This window comes from Aotus nancymaae, unplaced genomic scaffold (assembly GCF_030222135.1).
Source record: "Aotus nancymaae isolate 86718 unplaced genomic scaffold, 86718_ANA_hifiasm-v0.15.2.pri h1tg000007l, whole genome shotgun sequence".
Taxonomy (NCBI): Eukaryota; Metazoa; Chordata; class Mammalia; order Primates; family Aotidae; genus Aotus; species Aotus nancymaae.
This window is the reverse complement of record NW_026988418.1, coordinates 10,116,314-10,136,872: the sequence shown is the minus strand read 5'-3', so window position 1 is coordinate 10,136,872 and position 20,559 is coordinate 10,116,314. Positions and strand designations below refer to the sequence as shown.

The 20,559-nt window shown below is 51.2% G+C and overlaps 2 protein-coding genes across 10 annotated transcripts in view; both read left to right on the top strand.

Annotated features, from left to right (window-relative positions):
- The window catches only part of ATPAF1 (ATP synthase mitochondrial F1 complex assembly factor 1), a 42,861-nt gene extending 39,293 nt beyond the window's left edge, over positions 1-3,568 (top strand). For both annotated transcript variants that reach the window (XR_010341178.1, XR_010341177.1), the window contains 2 exons: positions 156-989; positions 3,348-3,568. The gene's annotated coding sequence lies outside the window, so the exon portion shown is untranslated. The remainder of the gene's footprint in view (positions 1-155; positions 990-3,347) is intronic.
- On the top strand, positions 166-18,564 carry MOB3C (MOB kinase activator 3C). Of its 8 annotated transcripts, none has more exons than XM_012434645.2 (4): positions 166-248; positions 12,443-12,910; positions 16,102-16,304; positions 16,621-18,564. In XM_012434645.2, the coding sequence occupies exons 2-4, from the start codon at positions 12,493-12,495 to the stop codon at positions 16,648-16,650; spliced, it is 651 nt and encodes a 216-aa protein (XP_012290068.2). In that variant the 5' UTR covers positions 166-248; positions 12,443-12,492; the 3' UTR covers positions 16,651-18,564. The 8 variants fall into 8 exon arrangements, with proteins under 8 accessions (XP_012290068.2, XP_064228380.1, XP_012290070.2 ...); XM_064372310.1 differs by lacking the exon at positions 166-248 and adding an exon at positions 3,627-3,698; XM_012434647.2 differs by lacking the exon at positions 166-248 and adding an exon at positions 3,711-8,104.
- Positions 18,565-20,559: the final 1,995 nt, after the last annotated feature.

Below are 20,559 nucleotides of genomic sequence, written 5' to 3'. Positions count from 1 at the left end.
GCTTCACCATTGAGATATAGATTCTGTTGGCCTGGGGTGGGGCTGAGAAACTATTAGATTGGTGCAAAAGTAATTACAGTTTTTGTCATTTATGTCAAAAACACAATTACTTTCCACCAACTTAACATATTTCTTTTCTTTTTTTAACTCTCCAGGTAATTCAGAAACTCAGCCTGATTTAGGAACCCCTGTAATAAGTTAGTGATTTTACTTTTACTTTGCACCTGAGGAAGAAGGCTCCAAACCAGGTAAAGTGACTTCCCCAGGGTCACACAGGGTTTTGGTAGCAGCATTCCTTCTATCTCGTTCCAAATTTTCTTTGCACTTCAAGGCAACCCAACTGGAAAATATCTGAAAAAGACAAGGATTTGCTGGGCACTGTGGCTCACACCTGTAACCCCAGCACTTTGGGAAACCGAGGTGGGCGGATCACCTGAGGTTGGAAGTTCAAGACCAGCCTGATCAACATGAAGAAACCCCATCTCTACTAAAAATACAAAATTAGCCAGGCATGGTGGCGCATGCCTGTAATCCCAGCTACTTGAGAGGCTGAGGCAGGAGAATCGCTTGAACCCAGGAGGCGGAGGTTGCAGTGAGCCAAGATCGCTCCATTGCACTCCAGCCTGGGCAACAAGAACGAAATTCCGTCTCAAAAAAAAAAACAAGGATTTTATTATTGTCTACCTCTAGTAAAGATTTCTTGGATGAGACTAGCTGTTCCCAGCATGCCCTTAGGTAAGACCTCTATGGGGCGAGAGATGAAAGCCTTCCCAGATGCTTGGAGTTCAGATGTTTTCCTTATTTAATTTCAAAAGCCGAGAATTTCCCTGGCTCATGACCCCTGGAAACAAATGCTGTATTATCCGTTACACTGGATTATCCGTGCCTGGCCCCTGCAGCTGTACAGAGAATTGTGTGTTGCCTGTGCAGGCTGAAATTCTCCATCCATCCTGCATGCATTTTGTCTCACCTGTGGTGAGTGACCAGAGGTGGGTGATTATATGGAGAGCCAGGCAGCCAGCAGTGGCAGGGGAGGGGTGTTGGAGGGTGAGGGATTGATGGAAACTCAGCTATAGAGCTCAGTTGGCAGACTCACACTCCATTGGAGCTGGGATTGATTGCTGGAACTTTCTCACCCTTCTCAGTTTGTCTCAGAGCCAGCAGTCTACACTGTGTCCTCTGGGCACCCCTATGGAGAGGGACTTGCTCTCAAGGTCAGGGAAGCACAGGTCTCTTGGTGGTGGTCTACCTCACCTCATGCCCTCTTCCCAGAGCCAGGCAACTCTGCACTCTAGAAGCCAAGTGACCTTCAGACAGCCTTCTGTTTCCTAAACCCCTTTCTTCTCTCTGTACTCAGCCTCCTTCTTACCTCTTTTTCAACTCTCAGCTCACACTAAATGACTTCCTCCCTTGAGTGCTATCTGTAGAATGTATGGAATATGACCTGCCCCAGCAGATTTTGCAAGGGTATCAAAAGAGTGAGTGAGAAGTCTAAGGTGGTGTCAAGGTTGCTGAGGTTGGTTGATGTACTTAATGCTTCCGATTGCTTTAACATGGATCCAGGCACAGATGTCTTCATTATCATCTACTTTCCCAGGAAAGCATTTTCTAGAAAGTGTCTAGCCCCCATTCAAACTGACTTGTTCTTTGTCTAACTTACTAACAGTAACAGTGCTCAGGCAGTGTCAAGCAGAAGGGCAGACCCTGTGACTAGAGCTGGGAGACCTGTTTTTGAGTCTCAGCTCTGCAATGTCTTTCTTTCTTTTCTTTCCTTTTCTTTTTTTTTAAGAAAAGGTCTTGCTCTGTTGCCCAGACTGGAGTGCCTTGGAGCAATCTCAGCTCACTGCAACCTCCACCTCTTAGGCTCAAACGATCCTCCTGCCTCAGCCTCCTGAATAGCTGGAACCACTGCACCTGGCTAATTTTTTTATTTTCTTAGTAGAGGTGGGGCTTCGCCATGTTGCCCAGGCTGGTCTCTAACTCCTGAGCTCAAGCAGTCTGCCCACCTCAGCCTCCCAAAGTGGTAGGATTACAGGCATGAGCTACCTCGCCTGGCCCAGCTCTGCCATTTCAAGCTGTGCTTCTTAGCCAAGTCATTTCACCTTTTGGAGCCAATACTCACATTCCAAGGTTGTTACAGGACTCAAAAATGACCAAAGTAGGCCAGGTATGGTGGCTCACAGTTGTAATCCCAACACTTTGGGAGGCCAAAGCAGGCGGATCACCTGAGGTCGGGAGTTCAAGGCCACCCTGACCAACATGGTGAAACCCCATCTCTACAAAAATACAAAAATTAGCCGGGCATGGTGGTGTGTGCCTGTAATCCCAGCTATCGGGGAGGCTGAGGTGGGAGAATCGCTTGAACCCAGGAGGCGGAGGTTGCAGTGAGCTGAGATCGCACCATTGCACTCCAGCCTGGGCAACACAGTGAGACTCCATCTCAAAAAATAAATGACCAGAGTAGTAAAAGCACTTTGTAAACCAGAAAGTTCCTTACAACTGTTAGTTGTTGCTACAAGGTAACATGGGAGGAGGCAAAATAAATAAAATCCGACTTCTAAGGGCTTACAGTCCAAAGGGGAAGACACCATCTCCATGGGCTTAACCAAGGAGCACATCTGCAAACCACTGAGAACTTGTTGAGTCAAGGGCTCCCCCCTGAGGAGGGTTAGTTCCAGGCAGCTGGTGTAATTTAAGAAAACTTCCTGGAAAAGAAGAGCATATCCTTGGTCCACTTAGCCTTGGGCAAAGCTGAGCTCCTACAGCTGCTTCTTGAAAAGGCCCCAAATGCAATTTGATGACAAGCTGGATAACAACTGCAGGAAGTTACAGGCTGTACTTGTGTGGAATCCAGACTCTACAGGGTGCAGCTTGAGTCTCCACCAAGAAGTGGACCCCACCCACTGAACTGCTGCTTCCCGCTGCAGCAGACACAGCTTTCCTATCTCCTAGACATGAAGCCAAGATGGGACCCAGAGAGAGCTGCAGTGTAGAGTTTAGGAGATCATCTAAACAATCCCTTCTCCCTACTTAGTGGAACGTGTTTTCCAGCCCCTCCGTCCCTCTCTGAAGGGAAGAGCAACTTAAAAGCTCTAAAAAGATAAACCTCCCTCTCTCCCAGGGTTGCTGAAAAGAAGAAATGAGAATATGCATCTCAGGGAGAGGCATACGTAAGGTTCACTGAATGGTTTTTATTATCATGATTCATCATTGGGCTGATCTCTTTCTTTCTCTCTGTCTGTTTTCCACATACTTCAAGGAGATTAGACTAAGTGATATCCAAGAATCTTTCCCTTTTACAAGCCACCCCACTCCCTGACCTGTTGTTCAATAATATTTCTCTGTAGCCAATGGGACACGTGGACCCAATGGAAGTTCCTTAGAAGACGGAGCCTTTGTCACCACCCACAAAGCAAGGATAAGGTCTGCAACTGGCTAGCATACAATGCCTGACATCTAATGGGTCCTCAGTAAATACTTTCAGAATGTAAGAATGAATGAACAAATAGAAGAAATTGATGTGTTTTCACCCCACCATAATAATTTAAATCATAATTTACTATCATTATTTTATTTTATTTTATTTTGAGATGGAGTCTTCCTCTGTCACCCAGGCTGGATCTCAGCTCACTGCAACCTCCGCCTCTTGGGTTCAATTGATTCTCCTGCCTCAGCCTCCTGAGCAGCTGGGATTACAGGTGCCCGCCACCACGCCTGGCTAATTTTTGTATTTTCAGTAGAGACAGGATGGGGAGGTTTCACCATGTTGGCCAAGCTGGTCTCAAACTCCTGACCTCAAGCTATCCGCCCGCCTTGACCTCCCAAAGTGCTGGGATTACAGGCATGAGTCACTGCGACCGGCCATAATTTACTACCATTATTACTAAAAGATAGCACCCAGCCCTCTGGGGACCACAAGAAACCCCCATCCCTGCTGGCAATGCTAAGGTATGGAGGCAGGTGTTACTGAGCACATGTGGAGAAAGGACGCTGTGCTGTGGAGGAAGGAAGAGGGTGCATCCAGACTGGGGCAATCTGAAGGCTTTCTGTAGAAAAGCCTTGAACTAAGTGGGGGTTGCTCCAGGAAGGTAGCTCCAGAGGCTGAAATGGGGGCACCCGAGCAGCAGAGGAGGGGCTAGAGTTGGACATAGAATTTCCTGGGCAGCCTTCATGGTGGGTTCCATGAAAGGCTGAGCCTGGAACACTGGTGAAACGACCCCTCCCCGACAACTATCACCTCCACTCCTGGGGCTTCCCAGGCTGGGAACTAACCCAAATGGTTGGAGGGGACAATGCCTACTGGGGCCATGTTGAGGGTCAGGTCTGAGGGCTATGAAATTATCCTCAGGCCTTTATGCACACCAGGCTTCCACCCCAGCCTCCAGAGGTCTCCTTCCCAAGATGGAAAGAGAGCAACGTGGCTACCTTAAGGGGAGAGGACTGGGAAGGAGGAGGAGCTTGGAGCAGAGAATACTGGAGCCAGAGGTTCTTAGAGGCAAGAGGGCCCTCCCCGTCTCCAGGAGGACTGAAACCCTCTGAAGTCCATGTCACCAAGGACTGATTGCTTCTGCTTACACCACTCCCTCCTGAGAGAAGAGCACAGCTGTCCAAGCTGCATGCTTGGACAGCTCTGATGCACCAAGCGTCCCTTCGTATTGTCCTGGGTGTCTGCCCACTGCTCTCTAGGAACCTGGAACAAGCTCAATCATTCTTCCACACAAACACCTGCTGGGCGTTTGAAGGCAGCCCCCCTGAAAGAGCCTGACCACACAGCCTTCGGCTGTTTACAAGAGCTATCGCATTTGATTCCCTCAGCTCCTCTGTGGGGCACATCTTGTTGTTGTCATTACTTTAGAGAAGGGGAAATAGGCTCAGAGAACAACTACCTTGTCCATGGTCACACGGAATTTTAGTGCATATCCTTGTCAGCCTTGTCTTCCCCTGCCGTCTTCCCTTGAACCTTGTCTTCTTCAAGTGAAAGGAACTCTAACCTCAATTCCTCTGACTCCCGTAAGGGCGCCCATGGCATTCTCCTCACTGGGCCAGGATGGAAAATCCAGGATGGATGATCCTGCCTCCTGGACAGGGAGCAGGAGCTGAAATGGAAACTTTCTTGGGAGAGAGTGAGGAGAGGGTGGGCCCTATCAGGCTACAGTAGCTGCCAGACACTTGGTAAGGTGAACTGAGGGTGCAGCAGCTCATTCTGGCAGGCAGGGAAGGAGGGGAACCTTTCAGAGTGACCCCTTTCATAGAAAGGGCTGGGGAGTCCCCAGGAAGGGGCCACTCTGTATCAGTGCAGTCACTGGATACAGGCCCACAGCAGAAAGGCACAGGAAGCTGATTCTGATAAGGCACTTGGAGAGGTAGTCGGTATGGCTAGAAGATGCTTTTGTGGTACAGGTGTAGAAACTGAGGCCCAGAGAGGGGCAAGGGCTTTCCCAAAGGCACACAGCAGAACAGTGGCAGACACCACCCTGCCACCACTCATAGTTCCCACTGCGAGGGGCCATGTGCCCAGACTGTGTAGTGGAAAAGGGCAATACTCTCCTAGGTCCTCACTGGCTCACCCCACGCTTCAGAGATGAGCCTTGTTTGAACCCTTCTGGAGCCACTTATCACACTCAGGACACAATGGCAGGGAACAGAGCCCATCTCGTGTAGGTCTGCAGTCCTGTAGGGTTACAGTATGCCATCCAAGAGGGCAGAACTATCCCAAGGCCACACAGCTAAATTATGGTAAAGCCAGAACTTGTTCTCCAAGGTCTGGGTCTTTTCAGCCCCAGCAGAGCCTCCTGGAAGAACTAGTCTCTCTAACCAAGACTGAGAAGGGCAGGAAGAGGGTACAAATAATTGAGAGATCTGGGCTCTCTGGCTTTCCCCAACCCTTCCACCTGCCTCCTGTCCTGCAGATACCCAGGGACTCTGAGGATGAGCTGGGAATTTCTGACGTTTCTTCAAAACGGATCATCTCTATTTCCCACAGTGTAAGGTTCTGTGCTGTTCACTCTTCACCAGAAAAATTCCTGCCTATCCTATAAAACCCAGCTCAGAGGTCCAGAAAATGACCATGCACAAAGCCACAGAGGAAGTCACATCAAATTCCGAAGAATCTTACAGACCATGATCTCTGACCACAATGCAATATAATTAGAACTCAACAAGAAAAACATACATCTCCCATATGCTGAGAAACTAAAAAACACACTTCTACATCATTCAAGAGTTAAAGAGGAAATTACAATGAAATGTATGAACTATTTAGAACTGAATGATAAGGAAAATACAAGCAGTTTCTAAGTCATTTCCTCTGTGAAGCCAGCCCTGAACCCACATGGCTGCCTCCTCAGATGGCTCTCCACCCCCTACCCATTTCTTTTTTTTTTTTGAGATGGAGTCTCACTGTCACCCAGGCTAAAGTGCAGTGGCATGATCTCGGCTCACTGCAACCTCTGCCGCCTGGGTTCAAGCGATTCTCCTGCCTCAATCTTCCGAGTAGCTGGGATTACAGGCACTTACCACTGCACCCAGCTAATTTTTGTAGTTTTTAGTAGAGACCGGGTTTCACCATGTTGGCCAGTCTGGTCTTGAACTCCTGACCTCATGATCCACCCACCTTGGCCTCCCACCGTGCCCGCCCTCCACCCATTTCTACACCCTAGGAGACTGACATCTATGGCTGCAGCAACAGGTTCCCTTGTTCTCAGCTTCTGGGAGGATTCAGATAGTGGGGGAAACCTGGCCAGAGATCAGAGGGAGGGAGAGAGGGAGGAGAGGGAGGTCTCTTACTTGCCCCCATCCTTCCCCGTGTGATTGCTGAGGGCTGGGTATGCCCCTCCACCTTAGGCCACAGCAGCCCCCTCCTCAGAGCTCCCACTTTCACCACTCCTTCCCCGCAGTCCTGTAACCTAGGGTTAACAGCTTCTACTTTTCTGAGCCTTTTGGTGATACACTGTCTGTGTGGCTTCCCTACACCTTGACCATACCTGTAAATAATGTCTTCATTAAACACATCCATTCTAGGTGTTCCATGTGTTTCCTGCAAATTCCCCCAGTCTTCCAAAGTCCTTCAGTCCACAACCACATTCTCACTTCTGGGTGACTGAGCTCTGACCTGTGTATCTCTATGTGTTGTCCCCTCTACTGACCTGTCAGCACCTGAGGTCAACAACCAGCTCAGCTTTATTACCCAATCCCCTGATCAGATAGGAATGGAGAGTCGCACTCGATAAAATATATTGATTAGGATATCAAATAAATAAAGAAGCATATTTTAATTTGCTTAATTTAATTCCATAAGCAAGTGTTTGTTTATAGGGGATTCAGGGCAGAGAGTTAAGAGTCAGACATAAGGCCGGGCACGGTGGCTCACACCTGTAATCCCAGCACTTTGGGAGGACAAGATCATGAGATCAAAACCATCCTGGCCAACATGGTGAAACCCCATCTCTACTAAAAATACAAAAAATTAGCCAGGTGTCATGGCGCGTGCCTGTAGTCCCAGCTACTTGGGAGGCTGAGGCAGGATAATTGCTTGAAACTGGAAAACGGAAGTTGCGGTGAGCCGGGATTGCACCACTGCACTCCCACCTGGCAATAGAAAAAAAAAAAAAAAGAGAGACATAAAAATACAGAGAACTTTAGACGGGGGCAAAAATTGGTGCTTAACAAAAGAATGTATCCACAGTTCTGTGAGCTGGGATTATTTTTTTACTTTTAGGTTCAAGGGTACATGTGTAGGTTTGTTATATAGGTAAACTCTGTGTCACGGGGATTTGGTGTACAGATAATTTCATCACCCAGGTAAGCAGCATAGTACCTGATGGGCATTGTTTCTCATCCTCTCCCTCCACTCAACCTTCAACGTTAAGCAGGCCTCAGTGTCTGCTGTTCCCCTCCTAGTATCCATGTATTCTCACTGTTTAGTTCCTACTTGTAAGTGAGAATGTACAGTATTTGGTTTTCTATTCCTGTGTTAGTCTGCTTAGGATAATGGCCTCCAGCTCCGACCCATGTTGCTGCAAAGGATATGATCTGGATTAAGGATCTAGCGTGTTCTCATCAGCAAACGGAAGGTCCAAATACAAAGAGAGTCCAGTGTTCCATGGTAAATGCCCACCTTTGGCCTCCAGCTCTCCCCTATCTGCATCTATTCACCTCCCACTCCTCCAGAGTGGCTTCTGCAGCTCAGCTGTCTGCTTTGGGCTTCCTACTGTAGAAGGCCTCCAATCTTCCCTCCTATTCCAGACAGAGCAGCCAACTGGTCCCTGGGCCTGGGGGCCACAATGTGCATTGAATGCTGGTGGGATATCTGTCTGTCCTCGAAGGAACCCAGGTGGTAGGGAGAGCAGATCAGATCTTGAGTAGTTTGGATTTGATCGGAAGGAAGGAGAGAAACAAGGCATTCTAAAATGGAACAGCTGGGATAAGGGTCTGGAGGTAAGAAATGGCGTGACTCAGTGAGGAGCAAGGAGAATCGGCCCAGCCTGAGCAAGGCCCCCTCCCTGGTTGAGGAGATGAAGTCTGTGATTTGAGCGCTCTTCTGTGCCTGTCCCTCAGGGGTGATGGACTCAAGTCGCTCATGATTCCCAAGGCGTTTATTCATTCCTTCACTCACTCACTCACTCACTCACTCACTCATTCATTCAAGTAGGTTCTGAGTTACTGCCATCCAAGGAGCTGAGGATATGGGAGTGGATAGGACAGTCCCGATCCCTTATTGGGTCCCGGGACAAGTGTGACCCACTTGTAGGAGGGCGAAGGAACCACCCTATCTAGCAGCTCTTGTTTCTGCTCCAGAAGGAGCCTAACTTTTTCCCATTTTACAGTCTGGGAACCTGAGGCTGCCTCCTTGGTGGAGGTCCAAGGAAGCACCGAGAGGGCGGGCAGCTCAGTTGGTCCTTTGTCCAAGGGGAAGCTGGGAGCACAATATGGACTTTACGGGAAGGCGGGGGCGAGTGCGTCTGTGTACTGGGGTGGAGGGGAGTCCCCTTTCCCCGCCCCGTGGCCGCGGCGTGGCGGGGTTGGGGCGGAGCTGGCGTCGCCCCGGGCGGGAGGGCGGCCGCGGCCGGCAGGAAAGGCGGACGGACAGGCAGACTGGCGAGAGAACAGGCACGGCGGGACTGGCAGGAGGAGGGCGACTCTGTGGCCGAGAATGTGACCCCGGGGCCAGAGGAGGACCCGTGAGTGTGCGCTGTGCCCTCGCGGCCCCGCCGCGCACCCCACCCGCCTGGCTTCCACTTTCATTTCTTCGGCTGTCCAGGCGTGGCACGGTCCGGAGGCGAGTCCCGCCCGCAGGCTGGCTGGCCGCTGTCCTGGGGCTGGGGTCCGAGGCTCAGAGCTTCGAAAGTTGGGGTGGGTTTGGGGTTGGACGGGGCAGAGGGGAGGGGTTGGGGGGCTTGTCTTCGAGAGCGGAAATGTCAGGCGGGCTCCTCTGGGTCCTACGGCCTGCCTGGCCCTGGGAGCTGGTTTGGGGGTGGGCGTGGGTGGCTGCGCGCCGGGGGGAGAGCGTGGAGTCTTCGCCTCTACTTTTATCTATGATCTCTGCCCTGCAGAGCGTCCCAGGCTGGATGCTTAGTTCAAACCGGGGCCATCCTCTGTCCCAGATCCTGGGTCAGGCCCAAGGAGAGGTAGATGCAGCCTGGCAGAGGGCTAAAGGTCAGAAACAGGCAGGGTCACCCTGCTGTCTTCATTTGAGAAGCCCAGATGCCACCCAGGGAATGAACAAGCCACTGCCACTACAGGAGTGAAAGGATAGCCAACATTGGGAAACGGGGGTAGGGGGGAACCGCAGTGGTTTAGGGAGGAGACAGGGGTTCGTTCTGTGACAGACAGAAAGTCAGTGAGGGCATGAGGGTGGGACTGAAGGGAGTTACGCCTGTGGCTAGAAGAGCACCTGCCCTGCACCCACCCCCTGAGCTTATATTTTCCTAGAAAGAGAAGGTTCTGCGGGAGTAAGGTGGGACTCTAGCTCATTGGTCAGGACACCCCAGTTGCTGTGCGGAGTCAGCGTATTGGGGGCAGGAAGCAGATTGGGCTGTTTGGTGGAAAAGATGCTTCCACTGTCCACTCCCCTCCTATCTGTCTCCACCAGACCATTGACCAGCCAGCGCAGGAAAATGGCCTTTTACTCTTGGTCATGAGCCAAGCCCCAGCTTATCCCAGTTACCAGTTCTGCTTGTAACTATGTGAACACAGGCTCCTCAAGTCCTGTTTTTAGGCCTCGGTTTCCCCATTTGGGCCTCAGTTTCCCCATCTGTACAAGTGATTTGGGCCAGTTGATCTCTCAGGACTATTTTAACTCTAAGATTCTAGAGTCTATGCTTTCCTTAAAGCCTGAGTACTGACTTTGCGGCAGGCCTTGTCCTGAGCTGGGGGTAGGGATGGAGTGGAGACTGCAATGACCGAAAGCAGCCTCTACCCAAGGAGAAGGAGATCTGAGTTCAGGAGGAGGCTGTGGGAGGAGGTAGCAGCCAATCTGAGGATGTGTGGTCAGGCAGGTGAAGGGATAAGAAAACATCCAGAGCAAGAGAGTGGGGGTGTGTTCAGGAATCAGGAAGAAGCCCAGGGTGGTTGGTGTAGGAGGTGGGAAGTGGGGCAGGAAAGGTAGGACAAGGTGAATGCCAGAATGGGGGCCTGTTTCTAACTGTCGTAAAGGGGGCCATGCGATGTGGGGAGGAGCCCCACCTAATTGCAGTGTGAGGGATTTTGGAATCACTTGTCCCAAGCAGCGTTTAAAATGGAGATGGCAAGTGAAGTGCAGAAATCTCTTTGCTCTAGAAGCTGGGGTCCCACCCTGGAGACTTCTTTGGGTGAGAAGTTGAAGAGTCAGGATGGATGAGATGACCTTTCAGATCTGTGAGGTTTTTTCAAAAGAGCAAGTTCCTGCTGAAAGGCCTGTTTCTGCTCTCCAAGCTGCTCTCATTTTACTAGAGTGCCCCATCCTGGCCTGCCTTTGTGGGGTCAGGGAAGGACCTTTGCTTCAAACATCTCCCCAGCTACTTTGACTTGTTGCCAGAAGTTATACCCCTCCCTGCAATATGTGTCATGCCTTTGGTTTTACCCAATTGTCACCTGGTTCCCACCCTCCCTTCCCCAGTTCTGTCCCCGGGTTACCAGAGATGTGAGAAAGGACAGTGCTCCAGCGTCAGTCAGAGGTCAAGGCCAGGCTTTGTCTGTGGCCATATGCAAGCCTCAGGGTAGAGCTAAAGGCTAGAGTCAGGGCTCACACTCGCCGCAGCTCAGGTGTCAGAGGTCAGTCTGGAACCAGAATGCAATTCTTAGCTTATACTCAGCCTTAGTGCTCATTCTGGGGGCAGAGGGAGCGCTTAGTTTGTGGCTAAATTCTAGTCTTGGTAGGTACACGGGTCTGCATTTCCCGGTAGCTCACACACTCACAGGTGAAATGAGATGACTCAGGCTTAGAAACCTAGCTATAGCAGAGTGACCCAGGACTTGGGTGGACCAAATTCATGGTGATAACAGGGGTCACCCGGTAAGCCAGCGATAGAGGTGGGACTGGAACCCAGGATTCCTGCCTCTGAGCCTAGGGCCCTGATCACTGTCTCCCAAAGTCTGTTCTGAATCTGAGATCCTTAAATTTGCCTGAGCTCTAAATGGGCCCTACTGGGTGGATCTCACTATACTCTCCTACCTCCCTGTGTCAGGCGCATAGTAGTTGCTCTAGGAATGTCTACTGAGTGTCAGGTGCAAGGGGAGGAGCCAGTGGCTTGTTAGATTTGGGGCTGGAAGAGACTGGTCTGCGGGGGAGGATCTCCAGCCATTGTGAGAGGAAGCAGTGCCCCTGTAGGCCTGCTGCCCTCCCCCTCCTCCAGTGCTTGCAGCCACACTCAGAAGCCGCCCAGCTGGCAGCTGGAGGGCTCTTTCCTCTTTCAGGGTGAAAAAAAAGGAAAGGACATTTTTGGTAGAAAAGTTCCCTGCTGCTCCCTGGGAATCCCCGGTGACCGGATGGACTACGGGATATCCCAGAGGAAACCGAAGGCTGCCCCCCGCCTCCACCCCCAGCCACAATGCTGTGAGGCTCTCCCACGCTGCACCAGCTGGCTGGGGGAGCTCCCAGAGGTCATCTCATCCAGGCCCCTGTCTGCTGGTGGGCCTGCAGGGAGCCTCTGCGACCTCTCTCATGACCAACAGCAAGTCTGAGGAGCACCTGTTTAGAGTCCCGGCCCAACCCTTTGTGAGATGCAATGAAAGCAGAAAAGAAACAAACAAGATGGGAGGGCTGTGGGGGATTAGCAAGGGCAACTAAGGTAGCCTGGAAAGAGGGTGGAGCACTGGACCTAGGGGCTGAGGACTTAGATTCCAGGCAGAGGATGCAGTGGTTGAGCAAAGGCTGAGAGGTGCCAGAGAAATGATGAATTGGGAAGTCAGAGCCCAGTTGATAAGGCCCTGACTGCCAGCTCCCCCATGCTCTTGTCCTTGGCAGGGTATCCTCAGGTCCAAGCCCCTGGACACCAGCCCCAGGCCCAGCTGGCCATGGCCCTGTGCCTGAAGCAGGTGTTCGCCAAGGACAAGACGTTCCGGCCGCGGAAGCGCTTTGAGCCCGGTACACAGCGTTTTGAGCTGTACAAGAAGGCACAGGCCTCACTCAAGTCGGGCCTGGACCTGCGAAGTGTGGTGAGGCTGCCGCCCGGGGAGAACATCGACGACTGGATCGCCGTGCACGTGGTGGACTTCTTCAACCGCATCAACCTCATCTATGGCACCATGGCCGAGCGCTGCAGCGAGACCAGCTGCCCGGTCATGGCCGGCGGGCCCCGCTACGAGTACCGCTGGCAGGACGAGCGCCAGTACAGGCGGCCGGCCAAGCTCTCCGCACCACGCTATATGGCATTGCTCATGGACTGGATCGAAGGTCTCATCAACGATGAGGAGGTCTTTCCCACACGTGTTGGTGAGCCTCACTTGGTGGGGAGGGAGCCACTGGCAGCCCATTCCACAGATGAGGCATTTAGTTTGATATAGCCACTCTGTGCAGAATTAGGGGGTGATTTTCTTTCTTTTTTTTTTTTTGAGAGGGAAAAAAATAAAAATAAAAAAAAAGAAGAATAGATAAAAAAGAAGCCTGGGCGTGGTGGCTCACGCCTGTAATCCAAACACTTTGGAGGACAAGGTGGGCAGATCACCTGAGGTTGGGAGTTCAAGACCAGCCTGACCAACATGGTGAAACCCCGTCTTTTAAAAAAAAAAAGAAGAATAGATAAAAGAGAGGGAGTTTCCCTCTTGCTGCCCAGGGTGCTGTGCAAAGGCGAGACCTCGGCTGGCTGCAACCTCCACCTCCCGGGTTCAAGCAATCCTCCTGCCTCAGCCTCCCAAGTAGCTGGGATTATAGGCATGCACCACGACACCCAGCTAACTTTGTATTTTTAGTAAAGATAGGGTTTCTCCATGTTGGTCAGGCTGGTCTCGAACTCCCGAACTCAGGTGATCTGCCCACCTCGGCCTCCCAAAGTGCTGGGATTACAGGCATGAGCCACCACACCCTGCCTGAGGGGGTGATTTTCATCCCCATTTTGTAGAAGAGGAAACGGAGGTTGAAACAGGTTAAGTGACTTGCTCAAAGTCAAACATTTGACTAGGACTTCCTGACTCCCAATTTGGGGGCTTTTCTTTTTTTTTTCTTTTCTGAGATGGAGTTTTGCTCTTTCAACCAGTGGCATGATCTCAGCTCACTGCAACCTCTGCCTGCCCCTCCCACCCCCCACCGTGTTCAAGCGATTTTCCTGCCTCAGCCTTCTGAGTAGCACTGGCCATCACACCTGGCAAATTTTTGTATTTTTAGTAGAGACAGGTTTTTGCCATGTTGGCCAGGCTGGTCTCAAACTCCTGACCTTAGGTGTTCCACCTGCCTCAGAGAGAGGGTGTTTCTTTTCTAAAACATAAGTGGTCCCACCATAGACCACTCTGGCTCAAGACCACAGATGCTATGATTCTCAGAACCTTCAGAACAGGTGCCCCAAGGTGTTCATAGCTGATCTGACTTCCATCCTCTCGAGGTTCCCTCTGACTCCTGGCCTTAGGAAAAGGAGGGAGTTAGGGGTTGGGGGACCCTGGTGGTATCATCACCTCAGATTGGGGCTCTGAGGGCAGAATTTTCCCTTGTCAGGCACAGGCTACAGGGCCTTTTCTTATCTCAGCTGGGCAGCCTGGGCAGGTGAGGGTGTGAGGGGAGATGAGTAATGCCATCCAGGCACTGCTTACCCACCCGAGGGCAGCAGGAGGGGGGTGTTGGTCCAGGAGCTGAGCAGGCATGACACTGTGTTCATCACACCAGCCCCACCTGCTACTAAGCCCAGCCCCCACCTGGCCTGGAGCTCATCTTTGCCGAGGCTGTGTGGAGGATCGGTGGGTGGGGCAGGGTGGTCAAGCCCTGAGGGAAGAAGTCTGAATGCTGAAGGAAGCTGGGCACTGAGTCACAATTCAATGCCCATGGCTCCTCCCCAGCCAGTGGCCTGCTCTTTCCTGCACTATCATGCCCAACAAAGACATTGGAGGTAACTGAGGTTATGTGAGGATCATGAGGTCAGGAGATCAAGACCATGCACTGAATTGGGAGGAATTCAGAACTGGGCTCAGGTCTGTGGGAGCCCAGGACCCCAAGCCTAGATGGGCAGGATATGTCTGAGGAATCTGGGCTGGGCTGGAGGGGCTCTGAGGGAGGGAAGGCTCGACCCCCGCCTGGGAGCAGTGAGGAAGAGGAGGGAGTCTATAGAGCCGGGTGGGCCAGCTGTGGACCTGAATGTAGACTCATATTCCCTGGCCATACCTCCCTGGGCCTGTGGGACTCCAGGTGTAGATGCTTAAAACCCTGGGTGACTCTGCCACACAGAGAAGAAGGTACAAGCCACAAAGATTGCCACCTCAACGTTGCAATGGGGGACTATGCAGAAACGGGTCCTTTTTCATGGGTTCCAATACCTGTGAGGGGCACTGCAGTGCAGTGCAAAGACAAGGAGGGTTTGAATCCTGTCTCCAGTCTGCACTGATTAATAGTTATGTGGCCTTGAGCGAGCAGCTTCACCTTGATGCACCTCTGTTTTATCATATCTAGAATGACAATCAGACACATCAGCCAAATTGTTCTAAGCATTGGAGGCAAAAGGTGTGAAGAGCCCAGCCCAGGGCCTGGCTCATAGATGAAAGGTTCTTCCTGTTGTTGGATATTTGAAGAAATGAGGGCTGTCTGAACTAATTCTTGCAGAATTCATAATTTCCGGGATTGTGGGTCTGAGGACTTCTATATGAATGTTGAAAAGAGGAGGGACGGGGGTGGGGCTAGAGAGGGAGGTCAGGATAAGATCATGAAAGGCCTTGAGCAGCATCATGCTGGGAAGTTAGGACTTAATTCTGAAGGCTCAGGCTTTTTAAAAATGGATCCAGATGCTGAACCCTCCTTGGAGTTGTATACAAGAGTGTGATGTCAGCATCTCTGCAGTTGCACATATTTCTGGGGACAGTTTAGATCGTAACTTTTATCATAGTCTAAGAAGGGTTGGTCAGTGACCCCCACAAGTTTGCAAAGCCCTGCTTTAGGTGATGGGAAAATGTGGAAGATGATATATATGTCAGCAGGTGAGAGCCTGTGAGATCCGTGCTTCATTAAAAAGAAAAGTATGGCCCGGCATGGTGGCTCATGCCTCTACTCCCAACATTTGGGAGGCTGAGGCAGGTGGATTACCTCAGGTCAGGAGTTCAAGACCAGCCTGACCAACATGGAGAAACCCTGTCTCTAGTAAAAATACAAAATTATCCAGGCATGGTGGCATATGCCTATAATTTCGGGAGGCTGAGGCAGGAGAATCACTTGAGCCTGGGAAGCGAGGTTGCAGTGAGCCAAGATCGCGCCATTGCACTCCAGCCTGGGCAAGAGTGAAATTCCGTCTCAAAAAAAGAGAAGAGAAGAGAAGAAGGAAAGAAAGAAAAGTATGGGAAGTTAAACCACTCTCTACTTCCTAAAACGAAGTGTACTAAGAAGTGTGCTGGGGAAACAGCTATCCTGGTTGCCTGTGTGTGGGAGGGAAAAGTTGGGCAGAGCTTTGGCACCAGAATGCTGATCCCCTTCTTCTGCCCTCCCCTGCCCTCTAGGAGTTCCCTTCCCCAAGAACTTCCAGCAGGTCTGCACCAAGATCCTGACTCGCCTCTTCCGAGTCTTTGTCCACGTCTACATCCACCACTTTGATAGCATCCTCAGCATGGGGGCAGAGGCACACGTCAACACCTGCTACAAGCACTTCTACTACTTCATCCGCGAGTTCAGTCTGGTGGACCAGCGGGAGCTGGAGCCCCTGGTAAGGCCAAGCCCTACCACTCTCCCCTACAAGGCTAACCTGAGTTTTCACATCCAAAAGCTGCCTATTTAAGTAACTCCAATGCCCAAGTAGATAAATTAGGGGAAGGCATTTCATTTAACAGTGAATTCTGTACTTCAATAGAGAATTCATTCAAGCGTTGGTTTACAAACCCAAATCTGCAGCCTAAGAGTTGGGGTTGCTGGAGGAAGGGGCCAGGCTCAAGACAGAAGAGCAGCTAGGCCCTATGGTTTGGGAAGGGATTGCCTAGTAGGCTGAGCTCTGACTGACCCCTCCCTACCTTGTGTCTCTACAGAGGGAGATGACAGAGCGGATCTGCCACTGAGCCCAGGCCTGGATTCGTTGGCCATCAGATGGACGATCTGAACACAGGGTGGCTGGCAGAGGGGACCCCCAGGAGCCTGAAGGAATCTGAAGGCACTGGAACCTCTCCACACACCCAAAGCCTCTGGACTTCTGGTTCTCAGGAGTCTGCCTACCTGTCACCCTGGCCGCTTGTGGGAGGAGAAGGGGAGAGCATATAGGCGGGCAAACAGAAGGGAAGTGGAGTTAAACCTCTGGCATGAAGTCTGGGAGTAGGCTAGGCTAGGGGGTTTCTTCTCTGACACTTGACCCTTCCATGCTGGTTCCCAAGCCTATTGGAAGAATGTGGGTGTGGCTGAGGTGATGACAAGAAAGATGAAAGAGAGAGAGCAGTCCGCGTGTGAGTGAGCACGGATGCCAGGGTGTGCGTGTGCGTGATTTTCACTGTGGGGTGTGTCTGTGAGAGCTAGCTGCCTTACCCCTCCTTGGCACATAGTAGGCCTTCCATAAATGTTGGCTGGATGGCTAAATAGATTGGGACCATCAGACCATGACCACTGTAGGAGTGATGACAGGTCAGTGTCCCCACTCAGTGTATCTGACCATGTGTGTAAGTGCACAAAATGTGGTTGTGGATGTTGCTCTAGATTCAAAGCTTCCAGGCTACACTCTTCCATCAGCATGAGTCCTGGAGAGCTGGGGCAGGTAGGAAGCGGAGCCTTGCCTTGAGTTCCTAAACCCTGACCCACCGCAGACACAGGCTCTGATTTTCTCACCCAGAGATGGCACATGAGCTGCCATTTTACTCATCCCTCTGCCTCCAAGAAGGCCTGTATTCTAGGAAGACTCTTGGGGGTTGGAGATGATCCCTCAAGTACACAAAGTTCCCCGATCCTTCAGCTGGGAATCATATACTCCAATCTAGCTCCCAGAATCTACAGACCTGGCTCCTCTGATCTGAAGCCCAGCACAAAGTAATCCTCCAGTCCAAGGAACTTGTGGAAATTGAATTGGGAACTCTGGAGTCTTGTCTTCCATCCCAGGACATTGAAGATGTAGTTGGTGAATGGATTCTTCCAGGCATGGAGATCCTCCATCCTAAAAGTACCTGCCTCCTTCCCAGCCATCCCTGAGGCATTCCAGCCAGCTGGATCTCAGAGCACAGCTACGCACTGGGAGACTGGGATGTTCATTCAGCACTCCATTACTCCTTACCTCCATACAAAACCCTATGTTCAGACCCACAGGTGGGGAAACTGAGGCAGGAACAGGCTTCTGCCCTCCCAGAGCCTCCACTCTGGGAGGCCAGAATGGAAAGCCAGAAGGGACCTGGGAGTCATCCAGTCTCAGTGTCTCAATGTACACAGGAGGAAACTGAAGCCAGGAGAAGAGGAGGGAGAAACTGTCCAAGGCGTTACAGGGAGGTGTTCATGGAGCTGAAGAAACCAGAGGTCCTGACCCCAGGGCCCGTCAATTGCTACGCAGAGATACACCTGGAAAGAGGGTTTAACAGAGCCTCTTTACGACACAACTGTTCCTGCTTTAAGCAGTAATTTCTAACCTGATGTCAACATGCCCCACTGCCCCTTGGGTTGGCTGGGGTTGTTTCCTGAGCCAAGCATCCAATATCATGCCCCTCTCAGTGGCCTAGAAGCTGCCTGCACTTTGGGGAAACAGACGAGCTCTTGGGGCCAGCCAGCTGGGCCTGGGACTTCTGCCTCTGCCACCTCCAGAGTGGCCTGGCAGCTTCGCCAGAGGCTGTGGAGCGAGGGTAGTAGGAGCTTTCCCCTGAGTGCTGTGGCTTGCAAGATGAATTCTACGCTATGGCAAGGGCTGATTTCTGGGATGGGGGGAGGGTGGGAAAATTTATTTTTATGAAACAGAGGGAAAACTTTACTGCTGTTATTTTTCATAAAATAAAAGGCAAACTAAAGCAGCAACTGGTGGGAAGTGATGGTCTGGGTGCCACATGTCTGTTGGCAGACAGACCATGGAAGGAACTGAGCCAGAATGGGGCTGGGAGGGGTTTTTGTCCTGAGATTCTGGACCATGTGGAGGGCTGGCTGGTGTGGTCACGTCTGGCCTAGCTTTCCAGGGTGAGGACACCAAGATTCTCCTGGGGCTCTGGGAATTCTAGACCAGGCTAGGCTAGGACGCTTGGGGTGGAGAAGGCTGGCCCTTGCCTTCCGGGAAGTCAGAGAGGAATCGTTTCTTGTTTCATCTCAGGTTGCCTGGCATTGGCTATTCTTACACCACCCCCTTAATCTGGGTGGTTTTTTTAAGCTAGTGGATAAAAGGACAGAGTGGAAATACAATCCCAATGCTAATTACAGGAGAGGAGGCCATCCTCAACAGGAAGATACTTGTTGCTGGCTGGAGCTACAGTGGGGGTGGCAGAACACAGGCCTGACTCTTGAGCTTAATCCCCAGTAGACACCTGCATCTATTGACAGGTCTTGCTGTCATTCCACTGCCCCTAACCCACAATCTGCCTGGACAGGAATTAAAAAGTAGCTTGGTTCTTAAGAGTCAACAAAGGCCCACTTAGAGCTCTTCCCTCTTCCTGCAAAGGAGCCAGCCTGGCTTTGTGCAGAGGCTCTCCTGGGAGACAGAGGCATAGGCTGTAGTCCCAGCCCAGCTCCTGAATTCCATTGCAAGCCCATTCCCCCGCTAGACCCCAATTCCCCATCTATTTTGTTATCAGTGATAGAAGTGAAGGACCGATTGATCTCAGCTCCTTCATTATAGTCTATGAGTCATTCACAATCATCATAATAGCTAATGTTCTTTATGTGTCAGGTACATTTCTAAGTGCTTGATATATAATAGCTTGTTGAATCAAGTGTGTCTTTGGCCACCTGCCTTGCTTCCCTTCCAGCCCCTAATATCCCTCCCTTCATTCAATCCTTTAGAATCTGGAAGGCCCTCCATTCTGCTGCTCCTTCTAGCTCACCACAGGAGGCCGAAGTCCAGCATTCTAAAAGGGTGCTATTTGCACACCTCCTATGACAGGTCACTTACTACCTCCTCAGTCATTGAACAGCTCAGACTGTTATAAGACCCATGCTTTGGGTTCACGGTCATTTTGAAATATGACCATGGCAGTGAAAGTAGATTTATCTTAGAAATGTGTGACCCAAGACCTGCACCTTACATGGGAATATCTGTAAATACATCACAAAGCTGACACAAAATTGCTTTGAGAGATTCACAGAAGGATGCTTAAAGAAGAATAGACAGAAAGGAAGAGAGGAGAAAAGAAAGAGATGAGGCCTCAACAATGCAGAGAAAAGAGCACACTCCCATGGGGCAAAACCTAGTAACAAAGGGTCCTGAGAGAGGTAACATATTGGGAGGTAGAGTGGCAGCTTGGTTGGGAAGTCAGGCAGGGCTTTGTTTTCCTGTTGGCTCAAGATCGGTAACAAAGCTGAGCATGGTGGCTCATGCCTGTTCTCCCAGCACTTTGGGACACTGAGGTGGGAGAATCATTGAGCTCAGGAGTTTGAGACCAGCTTGGGCAATATGGCAAAACCCCACCTCTACAAAAAATGTAAAAATTAGCTGGGCATGGTAGTGCATGCCTGTAGTCCCAGCTACTCAGGAGGCTGAGGCAGGAGGATCACTTGAGCCTGAGGCAGAGGTCGCAGTGAGCAAAGATGGTGACACCGCACTCCAGCCTGGGGTACACAGCGAGATCCCCGCCCCCCAAAAAATCCATAACAATATTTGGAGCAGGGACCTAGGTATTAAGCCATCCTCTCCAGCCTGGGGCAGAGCATCCACCTACTGAGTAAAGGATGCCGCATCACCCTCGGCTCCCATAAACAGTGCAGCCTCTGAGGCTTCCTGTTGCCACTCTCCTCCCTGCCCCACAGCGAGCTGTGAAATGTATGGTGAAAAATGAGCCACAAGCATGACTAGAGCCCCACTT

What these genes read in the sequence shown, in the direction of transcription:
- MOB3C (XM_012434643.3), top strand. Translation starts at nt 12,424, where the DNA reads ATGCTCTTGTCCTTGGCAGGGTATCCTCAGGTCCAAGCCCCTGGACAC. An exon ending in GGTCTTTCCCACACGTGTTG is followed by an intron (nt 12,911 to 16,101) that starts GTGAGCCTCACT and finishes CCTGCCCTCTAG; the next exon opens with GAGTTCCCTTCCCCAAGAAC. An exon ending in AGCGGGAGCTGGAGCCCCTG is followed by an intron (nt 16,305 to 16,620) that starts GTAAGGCCAAGC and finishes GTGTCTCTACAG; the next exon opens with AGGGAGATGACAGAGCGGAT.